The sequence below is a fragment of the Salvelinus alpinus genome, chromosome 18 (genome assembly GCF_045679555.1).
Source record: "Salvelinus alpinus chromosome 18, SLU_Salpinus.1, whole genome shotgun sequence".
NCBI classification, from domain to species: domain Eukaryota; kingdom Metazoa; phylum Chordata; class Actinopteri; order Salmoniformes; family Salmonidae; genus Salvelinus; species Salvelinus alpinus.
The window spans coordinates 38,872,141-38,893,617 of record NC_092103.1 but is presented as its reverse complement, the minus strand read 5'-3'; the positions used below and the strand labels follow the sequence as shown (position 1 = coordinate 38,893,617).

At 45.9% G+C, this 21,477-nt stretch overlaps 1 protein-coding gene across 1 annotated transcript in view; it reads right to left on the bottom strand.

Moving 5' to 3' along the window:
• Positions 1–17,726, bottom strand: part of crb2a (crumbs cell polarity complex component 2a) — a 31,682-nt gene extending 13,956 nt beyond the window's left edge. The window contains exon 1 of the mRNA XM_071351861.1: positions 17,499–17,726. Within this exon, the coding sequence (XP_071207962.1) occupies positions 17,499–17,565 (67 nt within the window). The 5' untranslated portion in view covers positions 17,566–17,726. The remainder of the gene's footprint in view (positions 1–17,498) is intronic.
• Positions 17,727–21,477: the final 3,751 nt, after the last annotated feature.

Genomic DNA, 21,477 nt, shown 5'->3' with positions numbered 1-21,477 from the left:
CTAAATCCCCAACTAAAGCTAAGAAACCCTCCGTGCACTACAAAGTATTTTTCCGTTGGCTTTGTTTTGCGTAGCTAGTTTAGTGCTCATTGACAGAGTGTTAACAATGGGCATCTGGGGTGTCTCAAGTCCTAATCTTTCCTGTCACTCCCAAAGGGAACGATGACCACCCCTAGACCACAACACATTTTTAAAAAAAACACAACAAAGTCTGAAAATATTTTCCCTCGTAGCTTGTAGGCCTAGAATCCAGAGGACTCTCAACTGAGCAAGGAAAAAAAGAGAGAGTGCCATCTAGCTAACATTTGCCTTGTTTGTTTAGTAATTGTTATGGTAAAGCTAAAACAAAAGTTTCCCCAAGGAACTTTTTAGGAGAGACCAATGCTCTGGGCAAAGGCATACAGGGGATTCCAGGGAGCGGAGAAGTGTCTTGACGGAATTCCAGCCACGAACCCTTGAAGGTAGAGCAGATAAGATGCAGATCAGATGCATAGTCTGCAGACTATCAAGTGTCCACTCGACAGGTGGGGTTTATGGGGTGGATAACTACGAGTTAGCACGCTAGGTTAACTTCTCCAGGTCGTTAGCTTGGCACAACCTGATCCCACAGCACCTCTCTCTCATTTAACACTTCAGCGCTCACATTTCCTCTCAGGAAGTGTGTCAGGGAGCTCTGACTCAATTGATTCTAATCCATGTTTACTACAAAGTAAATTATGTTAATTTACACATGCAGTTTGTTACGAAGCACATGTCATTGACCGTTGATGTTTTTTCACGGATCATGTAATTACCACATGGATACAAACAGTTTAAATATACTTTTATGATCACAATCACTATCAAAACTCAACTATGGCAGTGAGTAACTTGACTGTCATAAAGTTTGAGTCGGTTATGTTTTTCCTAGAAAATGGGGTAAAAAAAAGTCTGCACAACTGAATGTATTGTGCTCGAGCCCTCTCTAGCCAGACGCGGTGCCCTCTGTAGGTACATGGAGCTGAACCACAGGAGGCTGCTGAGGGGAAGACGGATCATAATAATGGCTGGTGTTTGATGTATTTGATAACATTCCACTAATTCCGCTCCAGCCATTACAACTACCCGTCCTCCCCAATTAAGGTGCCACCAACCTCCTGTGAACTGAATAGAGCAGGACGCTTTTGGGAGGAGGAGGGGGGATATTCTGTCCATCCGCTATCTCCCTGCACCGGCCAATTGTGTGAGCCCAGTGTGGAATCAGTCCACATTCCACAGATTGAACAGACCCCCATCCCCCACCTCTAACGTCCACCCACCATCCCAAACTACCTCCCCCCACCACCACCGTCCACTCCACCATCCCAAATCCACCCTCACATCCATCCCCCACACTTTGATCAGTGTTCTGTTCCCAAATTCTCATTGGAGCGGAAGATATTAACGATGAAGGGAGTAGAGAGAGAGAGGGAGGGATGGGGGTAGGGTGAGGGAGGGAGGAATGTTGCAGACACTGGTGGTGTGGCGCATGGTCCAAGAGATTGACCTCGTCTCTCACACACAGCATTAGTGATGTTGGCCAGGTTTTCCTTTGGGACAGAGACATGTAGGGACATAGGTAGACCAATCCGACAAGGTTTGGCTAGGAGCACGGTTGGAAACGCTTTCCACCGTCGGTCGTCTTATAGCTGTGTCTGACAGATGGCCTTGGACATAAGCTCTTAACACCCCTGGACCTGTCACTGTCACCGGTACAGACTGACGAACAGCATCAGACACAGAGACAGCCCTGGGCATCTCAGTGTTGGAGCACTGATCTAGGATCAGTTTTGCCCATCTTTTCGATCATATGGGACAGGGAGGACCTGATCAGCACTCCTACTCTGGGACACTTTATGAATACAGGCCCTGTTCCCTGCCATGACCACAGGGCCCCTCATTTGGAGTTGACATCAACTCCCTGACCACGTGTGTGAAAACGGCGACCGTCTGCGACGACCACTGACCCCTTCATCACACCCCTCTGAGCCAAACTTAGGCGCTCAGGGAACACCCACAGCGCAAGGGCGACACTTGTGATTAACCAAAGAAAAGAGAAATGGGAATAAGTTCTTCCAGTTTTTTTCAGGAATCAAGTAAAGGCAGTTAGTTAAGTAGTGCCCCGTCAGTTGTTATTCAATTTCTTCCACCGTATTGAAAACAAGGTATTAGAGGCAGCTATTCAGAAACACATGGAGCGGAAAGAGTCACTTTGGAATATGACCACCATGCCTTAGACTCACCCTACTGAAACTAAGTCACCATGATGGCTTTGCCAAAATGTCCATCAGTCTAGGTATATCTAGGTGCACCCCGTGTATCAGTTAGGGTGGCCCCACCCTCAGCAGGTTCGGTATAAACCAGATGCATCCGGTTTTCGGGGGAAATGGAAAGAGAGTCTGTGACGCAAATTCCACTTTTGGACGTTAACAAGGTGAGACGCCATCTTAACTCCTCCTCCACATTTACTGGATTGGTTGAACGGTGCAGAAGAGAACCTCCACCGACAGGGCCAGAAAGAGGGAAACACTTTGCTATGTCAGGTTAGGGTGGATCTGATACTAACAGAGATTGTTTAGCAAGGACTGACAACTAAGGATACGCTTACACAGGCAGCCCAATTCTGATGAATTGCCCGATTATTGGCAAAGATCTGATCTGATTGGTCAAAAGACCAATTAGTGGCAAAAAATATCAGAATTGGGATGACTGTGTAAACACAGCCAGAGGCTGTTTGCAAAAACATCAGAGTGGTGATGTAATCACTTTGGAACGAGCTTTTGTCTGTGATTGGAGCAAGTTCTGTTCCCGAAGTTCTGTCTGTGATTATTGAAAGTTCTGTTCCCCAACCTAGCAGTATGGGAATCCATAACTTAGACACCATAACATAGGGGAACAGGTTATCCATAGTATGTTTTCTGAAATACAAACCTCATTTGACAATGGAACCTCAATGTGATGAAGTCCATGATAAAGTCTCCCATTGTAAGGTCATCTAATCAAAGTCTGAGAGTTACTTTCAGGCCAAGAGAAATCCCTTGATCAGCTTGTCAGCTAGTTGAACGCTCTGTCACAACAGCCAGAGCTTATGGCTTGATCTGAAGCAGAGAGACATCTACAAAAGAAGATAGCTCAATAGCAAGCAAGCTCAGTGTGATCAGGCAGTATGCTGAACAGTGTCTAAAAGGTTCTAACGAGACTCAAAGAGAAGCCTCAGGGTGCTTCCTGGGGTCTCTGCAGGCTATTGTGTTTTTCATTCATTCAACTGTCTCGAACAGCCACACACACTCATTCATACACACTCACACACCTGCCACCGGTGACCCTTGGATACCGGAAAGCAGCCAGGAATTCCTTTATTGCGCGTGCATGTGTGTGTGCCCAACCCTGAATCCGGGAAAGGGACTGGCAAACACATGACTCCCCCCAAAACTCAGAGTAGGGTTGCCATGGCAGCCCTAAAATTTATGCAGGGGGCTTAGGGAGGGCCAGCGCTCTCCCCTGACCTGCTCCTCCAACTCTCCTGTCAGTGAGGGATGCTGGGATAGGGTGTTAGCAGTGATGGGGTAAGAAAGATGGCGGGTAATGGGGTAAAGCCAAGCTGTTTAACCTCACTCTCCCCTCACCTCACACTGTGGCCCACTCATGGAGGAACACTTTGCTGGCTCGCCAGAAGGCAGGTTGTCACATCTCATTTCAGTTTTAAAGGTGCATGTAGCTTGCTGTGTGTTTGTAGGAACTCAGAGGATTACAGTGGGGCTTCTGGCGGGTTTTAGCTGCATGGCAAATCCCTTTAGAGAGCAGGCGGAGTATAAAAACTTGTAGACTTAGTCCGTAGTCTCCCGTTGAGGTGAAAAGTAGCATGGTAAAGAAAAAAAACGTCCCGAAGTTGGACTTCGTTGCACAGAAAAGATCACATCTCTCTATGCCCATGAGAAGGAATTTAGGTCATTTGTTTTTTATTTCAGAAGTTTGGAACCAAAACAATTAAGATTCTGTAGTACACAATTAAGACATTTTTCATGCATTATGCTCAAAGCACTAATTGCGATAATGATGATAGTCACACTGACTGGGTAATTACAGCTGTATAATGGAGGATTGTGATAAGATTGAACACTGTTCTCTTCGGGACCTGGGAGAGCCACACCGTGTGTTCTGTTTCCTCCCAGCCCAGTGCTATAACACCTGGTTCATAATGATCAGTTCAGCTCTCCAGAACCGGGAAGGAAGACCCTGAGATTGATGATGAATGTTACCCTGGGCATCCATGCCCCATGCACCTTTTCCTCAAATGCACATGATATTAACATCTTACATCTCATGTACCTGTTATTTAATGTTAAATCTTATCTCGAACAATAAGAATATGACCCTCTACATGGGTAGGAACATGTAATTTGTTTAGAGTATGCTCTGTGAATCAGTATCAATATTGTACGTAATGTAATATTGTCAGCCCCTCAATTTAGCCTGGAGTGAACCAGAAATGGATTTAGCCTCCCAGTGAGCAGTGAAGCTGTACCGGACATAAAATAAATGACTGAAATGTGGAAATAAATTATCCAGAAGTGAGAACGGGCTGAGTAGACAACCCTGACATACACCCTTTTTAAAATTGTACCCTTTTTTCCACTCCACCCTCTTCAACTCTCCTTAGAGGCGGGTCAGATAGCCTTTCTGACCTTGAGAGCGTTTCTCTGGTCTTAATCTCTCCCGACTGATTTCGGCCAATCCCCTTGCTCCTCTAAGCTCCTGATAGCAGGATACCTGAGCAGATTACCACTGAGAGGCTCTCTGCATGTTCTCACTTTTCACTTCTCACTTCACACATGTTCTACATACACATTATATAACAATGCCCGCATATACCCACACATGTACACAGGTATATACAGTATGTATACTCACAACTTCAAGTACTATGCATGTACACAGGTTACGTATTCTCACAACATTAAGTACTAAATATGTACACAGGTATATATGTATTCTCAAAACTTCAAGTACTGTGCATGCACACAGGTATATACTTATTCTCAGAAATTCAAATACTATGCATGTACGCAGGTATAAACTTGTACTCACAACTTCAAGTACTATGCATGTACACACACTCTACCTCTACGTAAGCATGTAGACAAATAAATATCCTCAAAACGCACACGCTCATACACCAGTTATACTTGCACTGTATGCACACATAAACACACATACAGTATTTGAGCCAGGTAGACAGACACAAAAGTATACTAAAGTGTTGACGGTGATTTGAGCTCTGGACTTTGACTTTTCACCGAACTTACCAAAATAGAATTCACTGGTCCATGACGGCAAACAAAGGAAGTAATCCACAGATTCAAATAGAAACAGGCATGAAAGGCACAATCTGTAGTTTCATTTCTGGTTAAAATTTGTAGCAAGTGTTTGGCTTAAATATACTTAATTAAATGTTTGTGTGTGTCTGTGTTGTTGTACTGACTCAATATAGATGACTGGTCCTGACTCACTATTTTTATTTGACTAGGCAAGTCAGTTAAGAACAAATTCTTATTTTCAATGACAGTCTAGGAACATTGGGTTAACTTCCTTGTTCAGGGGCAGAACGACAGATTTTTACTTTGTCAGCTCGGGGATTTGATCTTGCAACCTTTCGGTTACTAGTCCAACGCTCTAACCACTAGGCTACCTGCCGCCCCAACTATAGATGACTGGTTCTGACTCACTATAGATAACTGGTCCTGACTCACTATAGACTACTGGTTCTGACTCATTATAGACCACTGGTTCTGACTCACTATAGATCAGGGCTGCCCAAACCTCTTCCTGGAGATCTACTGTCCTGTAAGTTTTCAGTCCAACCCTAATTTAGCATATCTGATTCAGTTAGTTAAGGTCTTGTTGAGCAGCTAATTAGTAGAATCAGGTGTGTTAAATTAGGGTTGGACTGAAAACCCACAGGACAGTAGATCTCCAGGAAGAGGGTTGGGCAGCCCTGCTTTAGATGACTGGCTGGTCCTGACTCACTATAGATGACTGGTCCTGACTCACTATAGATGACTGGTCCTGACTCACTATAGATGACTGGTCCTGACTCACTATAGATGACTGGTCCTGACTCACTATAGATGACTGGTCCTGACTCACTATAGATGACTGGTCCTGACTCTATAGATGACTGGTCCTGACTCACTATAGATGACTGGTCCTGACTCACTATAGAGGACTGGTCCTGACTCACTATAGATGACTGGTCCTGACTCACTATAGATGACTGGTCCTGACTCTATCAATGACTGGTCCTGACTCACTATAGATGACTGGTCTTGACTCATTATAGATGACTGGCCCTGACTTACTATAGATGACTGGTACTGACTCACTATAGATGACAGGTCCTGACTCACTATAGATGACTGGTCCTGACTCACTATAGATGACTGGTCCTGACTCACTATAGATGACTGGTCCTGACTCACTATAGATGACTGGTCCTGACTCACTATAGATGAACTGGTCCTGACTCATTATAGATGACTGGTCCTGACTCACTATAGATGACTGGTCCTGACTCACTATAGATGACTGGTCCTGACTCACTATAGATGACTGGTCCTGACTCACTATAGATGACTGGTCCTGACTCACTATAGATGACTGGTCCTGACTCACTATAGATGACTGGTCCTGACTCACTATAGATGACTGGTCCTGACTCACTATAGATGACTGGTCCTGACTCTATAGATGACTGGTCCTGACTCACTATAGATGACTGGTCCTGACTCACTATAGAGGACTGGTCCTGACTCACTATAGATGACTGGTCCTGACTCACTATAGATGACTGGTCCTGACTCACTATAGATGACTGGTCCTGACTCACTATAGATGACTGGTCCTGACTCTATAAATGACTGGTACAGACTCACTATAAATGACTGGTACAGACTCACTATAGATGACTGGTTCTGCCTCACTATAGATGACTGGTCCTGACTCACTATAGATGACTGGTACTGACTCACTATAGATGGCTGGTACTGACTCACTATAGATGACTGGTCCTGACTTACTATAGATGGCTGGTCCTGACTCACTATAGATGACTGGTCTTGACTCACTATAGATGACTGGTCTTGACTCACTATAGATGACTGGTCTTGACTCATTATAGATGACTGGTACTGACTCACTATAGATGACTGGTACTGACTCACTATAGATGACTGGTACTGACTCACTATAAATGACTGGTTCTGCCGCACTATAGATGACTGGTTCTGACTCATTGTATATGACAGGTCCTGACTCACTGTAGATGACTGGTCCTGACTCACTATAGATGACTGGTTCTGACTCACTGTATATGACTGGTACAGACTCACTATAGATGACTGGTTCTGCCTCACTATAGATGACTGGTCCTGACTCACTATAGATGACTGGTTCTGCCTCACTATAGATGACTGGTCCTGACTCACTATAGATGACTTGTTTTGGCTCACTATAGATGACTGGGCCTGACTCACTCTAGATTACTGGTACAGACTCATGTTTACCTGCACCTGATACTGCACACACACACTCAAAGGGAGGCTCCTCTGGGGGCGGCCAGACTTGACAGCCGTCTCCCACACCTGTCTCCACTCTCCACTCAGCAGCTCTGATGGACTGCAGGGTCCTAACCTCTCTGCTCAACACCACCCTCCATCTCCCTCTCACACACACACACACACACACACATTTCTCCCACCCCATTCCAGCTTTTTTGCCCAAAACCCCCTACCGCATGCATACACACACACACACACACACACACACACACACACACACACACACACACACACACACACACACACACACACACACACACACACACACACACACACACAGCACCTCGTCATTTAAATCCCCTTACCAAACACACACTCGATATCCCACACAGCCCCTTCTCTCCCATTCCAACCTCTAAAAGAGGGCAAGTCATAGCTAAGACAGTCCACTCTTGTGATGTCACCACCTTCCCTCTTCTCTGGTGCCTATCTAACGTAGCTATGCCTTTTATGTCTGTGGAACCTGGCCATGGGCATGGGGTGCTAGTCACTCTGGACTTGGGGACAGGACTTGGGGGTCAGCAGAGTGTGTGGTGATGATCCAGGCTCAGCTGTCAGTCAAGGCCGACCAGACAGTCCAGACCAGGGTTGTGTTCATTTGGCAGAAAACAGAAGAAAATAACTGAAACAGTGAGGCACTATTTGGACCCTTCCATGTAGAAATAAGATATTTTGTTTTCAATTGCAAAATGTTTTGAAACGTTTTCTATTATATGCTCTAATGAATAAAACCCAGAGTTAGTTGCTGAGTCTGAGAAATGTGCTGTTTAATTTGCCACAATCCTTACTCTCTCCTCTTCCCTCCTCTACTCTCTCCTCTTCCCTCTCATCTACTCTCTCCTCTTCCCTCTCATCTACTCTCTCCTCTTCCCTCCTCTACTCTCTCCTCTTCCCTCCTCTACTCTCTCCTCTTCCCTCCTCTACTCTCTCCTCCCTCCTCTACTCTCTCCTCTCCCCTCTCCTCTACTCTCTCCTCTCCCCTCCTCTACTCTCTCCTCTTCCCTCCTCTACTATCTCCTCTCCCCTCCTCTACTCTCTCCTCTTTCCTCCTCTTTACTCTCTCCTCTTTCCTCCTCTTTACTCTCTCCTCTTCCCTCCTCTACTCTCTCCTCTTACCTCTCCTCTACTCTCTCCTCTTCCCTCCTCTACTCTCTCCTCTTCCCTCCTCTACTCTCTCCTCTTCCCTCTCATCTACTCTCTCCTCTTCCCTCTCATCTACTCTCTCCTCTTCCCTCTCATCTACTCTCTCCTCTTCCCTCCTCTACTCTCTCCTCTTCCCTCTCATCTACTCTCTCCTCTTCCCTCCTCTACTCTCTCCTCTTCTACTCTCTCCTCTACTCTCTCCTCTCCCCTCCTCTACTCTCTCCTCTTCCCTCCTCTTTACTCTCTCCTCTCCCCTCCCCTCTACTCTCTCCTCTTCCCTCCTCTTTACTCTCTCCTCTTCCCTCCCCTCTACTCTCTCCTCTTCCCTCCTCTACTCTCTCCTCTTCCCTCCTCTACTCTCTCCTCTTCTCTCCTCTACTCTCACCTCTTCCCTCTCCTCTACTCTCTCCTCTTCTCTCCTCTACTCTCTCCTCTCCTCTTCTCTCCTCTACTCTCTCCTCTTCCCTCTCCTCTTTACTGTCTTCTCTTCCCTCTCCTCTTTACTCTCTCCTCTTCCCTCTCCTCTCTCCTCTTCCCTCCTCTACTCTCTCCTCTTCCCTCTCCTCTACTCTCTCCTCTTCTCTTCCCTCTCCTCTACTCTCTCCTCTTCTCTCCTCTACTCTCTCCTCTTCCCTCTCCTCTACTCTCTCCTCTTCTCTCCTCTCTCCTCTACTCTCTCCTCTACTCTCTCCTCTACTCTCTCCTCTTCTCTCTCCTCTCCCTCTCCTCTTTACTCTCTCCTCTTCCCTCTCCTCTACTCTCTCCTCTTCTCTCCCCTTTACTCTCTCCTCTTCTCTCCCCTTTACTCTCTCCTCTTCTCTCCCCTTTACTCTCTCCTCTTCCCTCCTCTACTCTCTCCTCTTCCCTCCTCTTTACTCTCTCCTCTTCCCTCCTCTACTCTCTCCTCTTCCCTCCTCTACTCTCTCCTCTTCCCTCCTCTACTCTCTCCTCTTCCCTCCTACTCTCTCCTCTTCCCTCTCCTCTACTCTCTCCTCTTCTCTCCCCTTTACTCTCTCCTCTTCTCTCCCCTTTACTCTCTCCTCTTCTCTCCCCTTTACTCTCTCCTCTTCCCTCCTCTACTCTCTCCTCTTCCCTCCTCTACTCTCTCCTCTTCTCTCCTCTACTCTCTCCTCTTCTCTCCTCTACTCTCTCCTCTTCTCTCCTCTACTCTCTCCTCTTCTCTCCTCTACTCTCTCCTCTTCTCTCCTCTACTCTCTCCTCTTCTCTCCTCTACTCTCTCTCTTCTCTCCTCTATCTCTCTCCTCTACTCTCTCCTCTTCCCTCTCCTCTACTCTCTCCTCTTCTCTCCTCTACTCTCTCCTCTTCCCTCCTCTACTCTCTCCTCTTCCCTCCTCTACTCTCTCCTCTTCCCTCTCCTCTACTCTCTCCTCTTCCCTCCTCTACTCTCTCCTCTTCCCTCTCCTCTACTCTCTCCTCTTCCCTCTCCTCTTTACTCTCTCCTCTTCCCTCTCCTCTTTACTCTCCTCTTCCCTCCCCTTCCCTCTCTCCTCTTCCCTCTCCTCTACTCTCTCCTCTTCCCTCCTCTACTCTCTCCTCTTCCCTCTCCTCTACTCTCTCCTCTTTACTCTCTCCTCTTCCCTCCTCTACTCTCTCCTCTACTCTCCTCTTCCATCTCCTCTACTCTCTCCTCTTCCCTCCTCTACTCTCTCCTCTTCCCTCCTCTACTCTCTCCTCTTCTCTCCTCTACTCTCTCCTCTTCCCTCCTCTACTCTCTCCTCTTCCCTCTCCTCTACTCTCTCCTCTTTACTCTCTCCTCTTTACTCTCTCCTCTTCCCTCCTCTACTCTCTCCTCTACTCTCCTCTTCCCTCTCATCTACTCTCTCCTCTTCCCTCCTCTACTCTCCTCTTCCCTCTCATCTACTCTCTCTTCTTCTCTCCTCTACTCTCTCCTCTTCCCTCTCCTCTACTCTCTCCACTTCCCTCTCCTCTACTCTCTCCTCTTCCCTCCCCTCTACTCTCTCCTCTTCCCTCTACTCTCTCCTCTTCCCTCCTCTACTCTCTCCTCTTCCCTCCTCTACTCTCCTCTTCCCTCTCATCTACTCTCTCCTCTTCTCTCCTCTACTCTCTCCTCTTCCCTCTCCTCTACTCTCTCCTCTCCCTCTCCTCTTTACTCTCTCCTCTTCCCTCTCCTCTTTACTCTCTCCTCTTCCCTCTCCTCTTTACTCTCTCCTCTTCCCTCTCCTCTTTACTCTCTCATCTTCCCTCCTCTACTCTCTCCTCTTCCCTCCCCTTCCCTCTCTCCTCTTCCCTCTCCTCTTCCCTCCTCTCCTCTCTCCTCTTCTCTCCCCTTTACTCTCTCCTCTTCTCTCCCCTTTACTCTCTCCTCTCTCTCCCCTTACTCTCTCCTCTTCCTCCTCTACTCTCTCCTCTCCTCCTCTACTCTCTCCTCTTCCCTCTCCTCTACTCTCTCCTCTTCTCTCCTCTACTCTCTCCTCTTCTCTCCTCTACTCTCTCCTCTTCTCTCCTCTACTCTCTCCTCTTCTCTCCTCTACTCTCTCCTCTTCTCTCCTCTACTCTCTCCTCTTCTCTCCTCTACTCTCTCCTCTTCCCTCCTCTACTCTCTCCTCTTCCCTCCCTCCTCTACTCTCTCCTCTTCCCTCTCCTCTACTCTCTCCTCTTCTCTCCTCTACTCTCTCCTCTTCCCTCCTCTACTCTCTCCTCTTCCCTCTCCTCCACTCTCTCCTCTTCCCTCTCCTCTACTCTCTCCTCTTCCCTCTCCTCTACTCTCTCCCCTTCCCTCTCCTCTACTCTCTCCTCTTCCCTCTCCTCTACTCTCTCCTCTTCCCTCCTCTACTCTCTCCTCTTCCCTCTCCTCTACTCTCTCCTCTTCCCTCTCCTCTTTACTCTCTCCTCTTCCCTCTCCTCTTTACTCTCTCCTCTTCCCTCTCCTATTTACTCTCCTCTTCCCTCCTCTTCCCTCTCTCCTCTTCCCTCTCCTCTTCCCTCCTCTACTCTCTCCTCTTCTCTCCTCTACTCTCTCCTCTTCCCTCCTCTACTCTCTCCTCTTCCCTCCTCTACTCTCTCCTCTACTCTCCTCTTCCCTCTCCTCTACTCTCTCCTCTTCCCTCTCCTCTACTCTCTCCCCTTCCCTCTCCTCTACTCTCTCCTCTTCCCTCTCCTCTACTCTCTCCTCTTCTCTCCTCTACTCTCTCCTCTCTCTCCTCACTCTCTCCTCTTCCCCTCCTCTACTCTCTCCTCTTCCCTCTCCTCTACTCTCTCCTCTTCCCTCTCCTCTACTCTCTCCCCTTCCCTCTCCTCTACTCTCTCCTCTTCCCTCTCCTCTACTCTCTCCTCTTCCCTCTCCTCTACTCTCTCCTCTTCCCTCGTCTACTCTCTCCTCTTCCCTCTCCTCTTTACTCTCTCCTCTTCCCTCTCCTCTTTACTCTCTCCTCTTCCCTCTCCTATTTACTCTCCTCTTCCCTCCTCTTCCCTCTCTCCTCTTCCCTCTCCTCTTCCCTCCTCTACTCTCTCCTCTTCTCTCCTCTACTCTCTCCTCTTCCCTCCTCTACTCTCTCCTCTTCCCTCCTCTACTCTCTCCTCTACTCTCCTCTTCCCTCTCATCTACTCTCTCCTCTTCCCTCCTCTACTCTTCCCTCTCATCTACTCTCTCCTCTTCTCTCCTCTACTCTCTCCTCTTCCCTCCCCTCTACTCTCTCCTCTTCCCTCCTTTACTCTCTCCTCTTCCCTCCTCTACTCTCCTCTTCCCTCTCATCTACTCTCTCCTCTTCCCTCCTCTACTCTCCTCTTCCCTCTCATCTACTCTCTCCTCTTCCCTACTCTACTCTCTCCTCTTCCCTCTACTCTACTCTCTCCTCTTCCCTCTCCTCTACTCTCTCCTCTTCTCTCATCTACTCTCTCCTCTTCCCTCCTCTTCCCTCCTCTACTCTCTCCTCTTCTCTCCTCTACTCTCTCCTCTTCTCTGCTCTACTCTCTCCTCTTCTCTGCTCTACTCTCTCCTCTTCTCTGCTCTACTCTCTCCTCTTCCCTCATCTACTCTCTCCTCTTCCCTCCTCTTCCCTCATCTACTCTCTCCTCTTCCCTCCTCTACTCTCTCCTCTTCTCTGCTCTACTCTCTCCTCTTCTCTGCTCTACTCTCTCCTCTTCTCTACTCTACTCTCTTCTCCTGTCCATTTCTCCCAACTCTCTACCCACTGGGCACAGATGTCAGTTCAACGTCTATTTTTTATTTTCATTTGGTTGAGTTGTCAACTAGCGTGAATTCAATGTGAAATCAACAAACAATTTCATCATTACAATGAATTTAGTTTACAAGTTCTGTGAAAAAAATGAAATTCCCTTAAGTTGGGGAATCCAATCAGTTTTCCACGTTGATTCAATAGCATGACATATAATTATTTTGTTTAAATGACGTAGAAACCACATTGATTCAACCATCTATTGTCCAGTGGGTCTCCTCACTTCAAACAGTTCAAACAGACAGTGGAGAAAGTCAACAGTGTCCAGAACAGCAGCCAGCTCTACCATGGATCTGAACCTGGCCCAGGGAGGTTGAGTGGGGGAAAGAAAGACAGGCTGTCACTGACATCTGACAGAACCCTTCCCCCTCTCTCTCTCCCTCTCCCCCTCTCTCTCTCCCTATCTCTCCCCCTCTCTCTCTCTCCCTACACCCTTTGCGTGATGTATTGTTGTCTCTACCTTCTTGCCCTTTGTGCTGTTGTCTGTGCCCAATCATGTTTGTACCATGTTTTGTGCTGCTACCATGTTGTCATGTGTTGCTGACTTGCTATGTTGTGTCTTAGGTCTCTCTTTATGTAGTGTTGTCTCTCTTTATGTAGTGTTGTCTCTCTTTATGTAGTGTTGTGTTGTCTCTCTTTATGTAGTGTTGTGTTGTCTCTCTTTATGTAGTGTAGTGGTGTCTCTCTTTATGTAGTGTAGTGGTGTCTCTCTTTATGTAGTGTTGTCTCTCTTTATGTAGTGTAGTGGTGTCTCTCTTTATGTAGTGTAGTGGTGTCTCTCTTTATGTAGTGTAGTGTTGTCTCTCTTTATGTAGTGTTGTCTCTCTTTATGTAGTGTTGTCTCTCTTTATGTAGTGTTGTCTCTCTTTATGTAGTGTTGTCTCTCTTTATGTAGTGTAGTGTTGTCTCTCTTTATGTAGTGTAGTGTTGTCTCTCTTTATGTAGTGTTGTCTCTCTTTATGTAGTGTTGTCTCTCTTTATGTAGTGTAGTGGTGTCTCTCTTTATGTAGTGTAGTGGTGTCTCTCTTTATGTAGTGTAGTGTTGTCTCTCTTTATGTAGTGTTGTCTCTCTTTATGTAGTGTTGTCTCTCTTTATGTAGTGTTGTCTCTCTTTATGTTGTGTTGTCTCTCTTTATGTTGTGTTGTCTCTCTTGTCATGATGTGTGTTTTGTCCTATATTTATATGTTTTATTTTTATTTTTATTTTTTATTTTATTCCAGCCCCCGTCCCCGCAGGAGGTGTTTTGCCTTTTGGTCGGCAGTCATTGTAAAGAAGAATTTGTTCTTAACTGACTTGCCTAGTTAAATAAAAAAAAACATAATAAATAACAATCGCTCTCTCTCCCCCTCTCTCTCTTTCCCCCTCTCTCTCTTTCCCCCTCTCTCTCTCCCCCTCTCTCTCTCCCTCTCTCTCTCCCCCTCTCTCTCTCCCTCTCTCCTCCTCTCTCTCTCTCTCCCTCTCTATCTCTCTCTCCCTCTCTCTCTCCCTCTCCCTCTCTCGCTCCCTCTCTCCCCCTCTCTCCCCCTCTCTCTCCCTCTCTATCTCTCTCTCCCTCTCCCTCTCTCGCTCCCTCTCTCCCCCTCTCTCTCCCTCTCTCTCTCTATCTCTCTCTCTCTCCCTCTCCCTCTCTCTCCCTCCTTCCGCCTCCCCCTGCTTATGTCTCTCTCCCTCTCGCTCTCTCTCTCCCTCTCTCTCTCTCCCTCTCCCTCCCTCCGTCTCCGTCTCCCCCTCCCTATCTCTATCTCCCTCTCTCTCCCTCCCTCTCCCTCCCTCCCCCTCTCCCTCTCCCTCCCTCCGTCTCCCCCTCCCTATCTCTCTCTCCCTCTCGCTCTCTCTCTTTGCGCTGGATTCAATCCGTATCGCGGAAGTACCACAGAAGATCTGTGTCAAAATGTAAAGATAATTTCCGATTGAGCCGACATATGCAGCGTTTACTGTGAATGTGGTCTCTGCAAATGCCAGAACATTTCAATTTGCCTTTAAATTTCAAACGAGCTATAACATGGATCTTCCGCAATACTTCTGCAATACGGATTGAATTCAGCCCATTCTCTCTCTCGCTGACTCTGTCTATGTTGTCACGAGCTAGGGGTCCGTGTGGGGGAGGAGCTAGGGGTCCATTTGGGGGAGGAGCTAGGGATCAGCATGGTTGAATGATTTTAAAGGGCCTGTGAGGTGATTTCTGACCACTGCCCTCTTTGTCTGGAACTGGGAATTAGAAATATCTCCTTCCACCCTCCAAAAAAAACAAACCCCCTTGGTACTGTTTACGTGAAGACGGATTTTGAGATGTGAGGTTGTTTGTTTTGTTACACCTTGACCCCTTTCCCTGGTTCCCTGTTCCCCATGAAACAAACCTATCTGAGGAGGAACCTCTGGGGCACGGAGAGATAGTAATCAGCCCGTGGACACGTGGCCTTGGCTAATTCGCAAGCGAAACACAAGGGGGTCCCACACTCTGGGTGAGTGGAACCGAGCTACAAGAGTTAGCACACTATGTAGCAACACGTTAAGCACTAACTACAATACTTTGGCAATTAATTCAGAGATTCATTCAAACGCATGATTTTGGGCTTTTCTTGAGATTGTTTGCGAACTCATATTGTGGCCATTAATTTGCTCGCCTCTCAATGGAATTTTTCATCAGTGAGCTCACTCTTGGTTAGCCTATCTCTGCATGCATGATTTGACATGGACCCTGCCTTCGTTTCTGAATTATAAACTGGTGAACTGTGAAACAGTGGACTAAACTCCCGTGCAGGTTTCAGTTTTCCTCAATTAAACTTATTTTCCTCAATGAAACTTGCAGTGCATTTCAGCATTTGTTTCAATGATACACTTTGATTTCATGGAAAGTCTTCACTCTAATCACTAATATCTTGAGCTTTGTGTCAATAATACAACGTTTTCATCAAGCGTCTGATTTTAATGAGCCCCAGATAAGATATTCATTCAACTGGGTCCCATATCATCAAAGCAAACAATGTTGCTCAAAGTGATTATCCTCAAATTCTAATATTTTTTTGAGGCCCTCCGATAATACCCTGGAAATTAGTCTGAGGGCCCGTTGTCATGGTTATGAGCAACAATGAACGCGTAGTCGCCTACCCACCCCCGCTCTTTCTGTTTCAGATTCCCTTTTCAGTTGGGGGTGTGTGGGGCAAAATTAGCATAAAGCAGCCAAGCCCCACCCTGAGAACCACTCCTGGGGTGAAATCATAAGTCTAAGCAGTTGCAAAATCAAACGTTTTGCAACTAAAATTAGAGTGTCTATTGGACAAATGCAGGTAGATCCCTCCCCGTTTCATTCCGTTTAAGAAACATTTTGGAACAGAATCGTCGTAATGAATAGACCCTGCCCCTGTACCATCGAGCAGCGTCTCTCAAAACAGGGAGACGAGGGGGAATTCTTCAGGCCACTTGTTGTAAAGAGTTGGAGGTACTAGCGTCAGTTGAAACCAAGGGAAAAAAGGGGAATTCTTTAGAACAATTATTTTGAAGAGTTAGCACTAGGGTTCCATGCAAACCAATGCCAAAGAGAGTCAAAAACCAAAGGCACGGTGGATTTGCGACAACAGGGGAACACAAAACTCAAGCGACAAGTTTAAAGACAAATCACTTTGCATCCTAAATAACTACTCAGCCACAATTTTGTTTTGATGCTCTCAAACACGGACAATGTTTGGAAACTGTAGGAAATATAATTTTGTGTTTCTTGTGATGTAGAATATCATTCATATTCGTGAAGAAATTAATTTAAAGTAGAATAGTAAAGCAACTGCATATGTCAAAACATATGAGACAAATATATTTAATTACTTTGCCATTTAGAAAATAATTAGTTAACTTTTTCTGTTGGTGCTTCTGTTTGAAATGACTTCAGAAATGTGTTGTGGGGCATTAAGATATTTACTCGCTTCCTTCAATAATCTTTCCACACAACCTGTTGCTTTCAGGAAAGGAGATTACAAGCCGCCCACAACAACTGGCAAGTGGCGCACTTGTTCCTCTAAGGGCTTACACCCCTGCCATACCTTCCCTTCACATTCAACATATTCTCCAACTTAGAGGCAATCTGTGATTGCTACCTCCATTTAAGTACTTTTAAATGAATAATATAGAACCATTGATTCTTAAAGAATAGAACTTATAAATGCCTCATGAGCTTAGTTCAATGGTGGTACCCGTTTAGAACCCAAAATATCAGCTTGTTTTACTCCAATGCTTGTAAACAATGTAAATGTAAACAAACACTGTATAGCCTCAAAACATGGTTGAGACTATCATTTTTACATCATGGATGTTCAGTCCCTGAATTCAGTTTAGTCTATGAATTTGTGAGTGGTTACATTTCTTCAGTCTCATTCCTCAGACTTCTTTGTCATTGTTTGAACTGCATATTGCCACTTTAAAGAAAGCGCTACAGGATGTCATTTTTGCACTATGATACATTTACACCCCGTCCCGTAGCGTCATGTCGATCACTTGCAATGAGAGACTTACCCCATTTGAACATCATCATGGTCAGCAGCACTGTTTTCAGATTCAAACTAATTTCCCCAAATTCCATGGTGAAACAAATGACCTGGGAGTTAAAGAAGCAAAACAATTATAAAATGTTTTCACTTTAATAGCACCCGTCTAGGTATTCTGGAGTTAGAAGAGTTAGTGAGTCTCTTGGTGTTGCCCTGCTCTGCTGTTGGCATGCTACTGACTACCCATGCTTTGTTGGTAATGAGAGCAACATTAGCCTGAAGAGACAGCCTGGTCAGAGTGAGAGAGTGTATTCAACCGGTAGGAGAGGGAGGGGGCAGGAAAACAAGGCACGGATCAGTAAACTTGGGGTGGATTCTTCTCGCACACCCCTCTTACCTCACCTTACCCCATCCCTCCTCATTATGAATAGCTACTGCGATTAACCCTATTTTTGGAAGGAGATATCAATTGCAACTGGTCATGATAACCAGTGTTAAAGTTTATTCTTTAATGTGTAACGTGATGGCACAGCTAATGCAATTTCAGTCCCTGACAGTTTTCAGTCATTGGGCATTACATTTGGAATTTAAAAAAAAGACCTAACAGACCCTTTCATTCATTCAATTCAAATTCCTAATTAACTGGAGAAGAAAAATACCACATACCAAATTGTTTAACTCCAACCTAGTCCTCGTCAGTGGTCACTCCAAATATATGAGTCTGCATGGCTAATACCATGTCACATTTCTTAATGGCCTGCGTACAATGGTACATCCAATCCAGGGGGATACATTTAGCATTTTTAGCCTGACTTGACCCTCTGGAGTTGTATTAGTAGGAGTGAATCCGGTCCAGGTTTTAGCCACTAGGTCATTCGCGGCCTCAGCAGCTTGATGGCTCCTTTGTGAACATTGGGCTTATCGCTCAGCCGTACAACACCTAGCGGGGACTACAGAGAGGAATGTTATGTGTGTAAGATTGTGACTAAATGTACATTAATATAGGTGCAATATGCAGAAATCGCAGATCCTGGTTGTTAAAATTCTAATAGTTTGCCTAATTTCAGTTTATGATGGTACAACGTAGAGAGTCATTGTACCGTCTGTGACATATCCTTTCAGTAACCAAAAATATGTTTTTTTCAGCTGTTTAAATCTGGTGTAAAAAAACCAAATCTTTTTGTACAGCAAACTGTTTCTGTGTGGTACAGCAAACTGTTTCTGTGTGGTACAGCAAACTGTTTCTGTGTGGTACAGCAATCTGTTTCTGTGTGGTACAGGAAACTGTTTCTGTGGGGTCTAGCAAACTGTTTCTGTGTGGTACAGCAATCTGTTTCTGTGTGGTACAGCAAACTGTTTCTGTGTGGTACAGCAAACTGTTTCTGTGTGGTACAGCAAACTGTTTCTGTGTGGTACAGCAAACTGTTTCTGTGTGGTACAGCAAACTGTTTCTGTGTGGTACAGCAAACTGTTTCTGTGTGGTACAGCAATCTGTTTCTGTGTGGTACAGCAATCTGTTTCTGTGTGGTACAGCAAACTGTTTCTGTGTGGTACAGGAATCTGTTTCTGTGTGGTACAGCAAACTGTTTCTGTGTGGTACAGCAAACTGTTTCTGTGTGGTACAGCAAACTGTTTCTGTGTGGTACAGCAAACTGTTTCTGTGTGGTACAGCAAACTGTTTCTGTGTGGTACAGCAAACTGTTTCTGTGTGGTACAGCAAACTGTTTCTGTGTGGTACAGCAAACTGTTTCTGTGTGGTACAGCAATCTGTTTCTGTGTGGTACAGCAAACTGTTTCTGTGGGGTACAGGAATCTGTTTCTGTGTGGTACAGCAAACTGTTTCTGTGTGTGAGTGCAGGTACTGTGTGTGAGTGCAGGCACTGTGTGTGAGTGCAGGCACTGTGTGTGAGTGCAGGTACTGTGTGTGAGTGCAGGCACTGTGTGTGAGTGCAGGTACTGTGTGTGAGTGCAGGCACTGTGTGTGAGTGCAGGCACTGTGTGTGAGTGCAGGCACTGTGTGTGAGTGCAGGTACTGTGTGTGAGTGCAGGCACTGTGTGTGAGTGCAGGCACTGTGTGTGAGTGCAGGTACTGTGTGTGAGTGCAGGCACTGTGTGTGAGTGCAGGCACTGTGTGTGAGTGCAGGCACTGTGTGTGAGTGCAGGTACTGTGTGTGAGTGCAGGTACTGTGTGTGAGTGCAGGCACTGTGTGTGAGTGCAGGTACTGTGTGTGAGTGCAGGTACTGTGTGTGAGTGCAGGTACTGTGTGTGAGTGCAGGTACTGTGTGTGAGTGCAGGCACTGTGTGTGAGTGCAGGTACTGTGTGTGAGTGCAGGCACTGTGTGTGAGTGCAGGCACTGTGTGTGAGTGCAGGCACTGTGTGTGAGTGTTTCTGTATATACTGTATGTACAGTACGCATGCGTACATGTTTGCGTGTCTGAGTGTGTGTTTGCATGTCATAGCAGAGGGCACAAGACAGACGGCAGCCAATCTTATCCAGAAAGCCTAAAGACACGGAAAAGGTCAGACTGCCCCCCTTCCTGACAGACAGACAGCCTCACATCCCTACTGTAGGCTATTTAAGGTGCTCTTCGATTTTTTTAAATTTTATTTGTACTTTTTATTTTTTCACCTTTATTTAACCAGGTAGGCCAGTTGAGAACAAATTCTCATTTACTGTGACTGTGACCTGACCAAGATAAAGCAAAGCAGTGCGACACAAACAACAACACAGAGTTACACATGGAATAAACAAACGTACAGTCAATAACATAACAGGAAAATAAATCTATATACAGTGTGTTCAAATGAGGTAAGATAAGGGAGGTAAAGCAATAAATAGGCCGTAGTGTCAAAGTAATTACAATTTAGCAATTAAACACCGAAGTGATAGATGTGCAGAAGATGAATGTGCAAGTAGAGATACTGGGGTGGAAAGGAGCAAAAAATAAATAAATAAATAACAATATGGGGATGCGGTAGTTGGATGGGCTATTTACAGATGGGCTATGTACAGATGCAGTGATCTGTGAGCTACTCTGACAGCTGATGCTTAAAGTTAGTGAGGGAGATATGAGTCTCCAGCTTCAGTGATTTTTGCAATTCGTTCTAGTCATTGGCAGCAGAGAACTGGAAGGAAAGGCGGCCAAAGGAGGAATAGGCTTTGGGGGTGATCAGTGAAATATACCTGCTGAAGCGCGTGCTACAGGTGGGTGCTGCTATGGTGACCAGTGAGCCGAGATAAGGCGGAGTTATACCTAGCAAAGACTTATAGATGACCTGGAGCAAGTGGGTTTGGCGACGAATATGAAGCGAGGGCCAGTCAACAAGAGCATACAGGTCGCAGTGGTGGGTAGTATATGGGGCTTTGGTGAAATCACTTAACATATGCTGAGGAATAGGGGGTACAGATATTGAGGAAGAGAGGGTATAGATATTGACTGAGCATACAACAGTGGTAACTTTGCTTTGGACTTGTATCTTTTAAGGGTTTTAGGTCAATTCCATCTCAACTGAAATTAGGAATTGAAAATTAATGGGAAAATGTCCTATTGTTGCAAGGGGGAGGCCTGTCTGTCTATTGCTCATCTCTTCAATCACGTACTTTATGTTATTTGATTGTTTACAATGTAATCTTTTCAGGATCCCTTTTTCGGCAGATTTCACGGGACGTCCTGGTGTTTTTCTGGATCTTGGAATGCAGCGTGTGCCGAAACATGATATGACACATGCCTGCAGCTCATCAGGGAGGAGGTTGTTTTTGGTTGTTTTCTTGAGGCATCCTTGAGAAGACAGTCTTTTATCGCAAACGGATAGCCAGGATGAATGTCTGACGGCTAAATCACAGGACCTTCGGTTACTTACTCACTCCTCCTGACCGAGATTGAAACCAAAGTGTGGTATCACTGTCAATTTAGCAAACTTCACCAACAACACGTGTGGACACACGCGCAAACTGCGATACAAAATAAGTGTCACCCTTATCACAAGAGGAATTTCCTCTTGGTC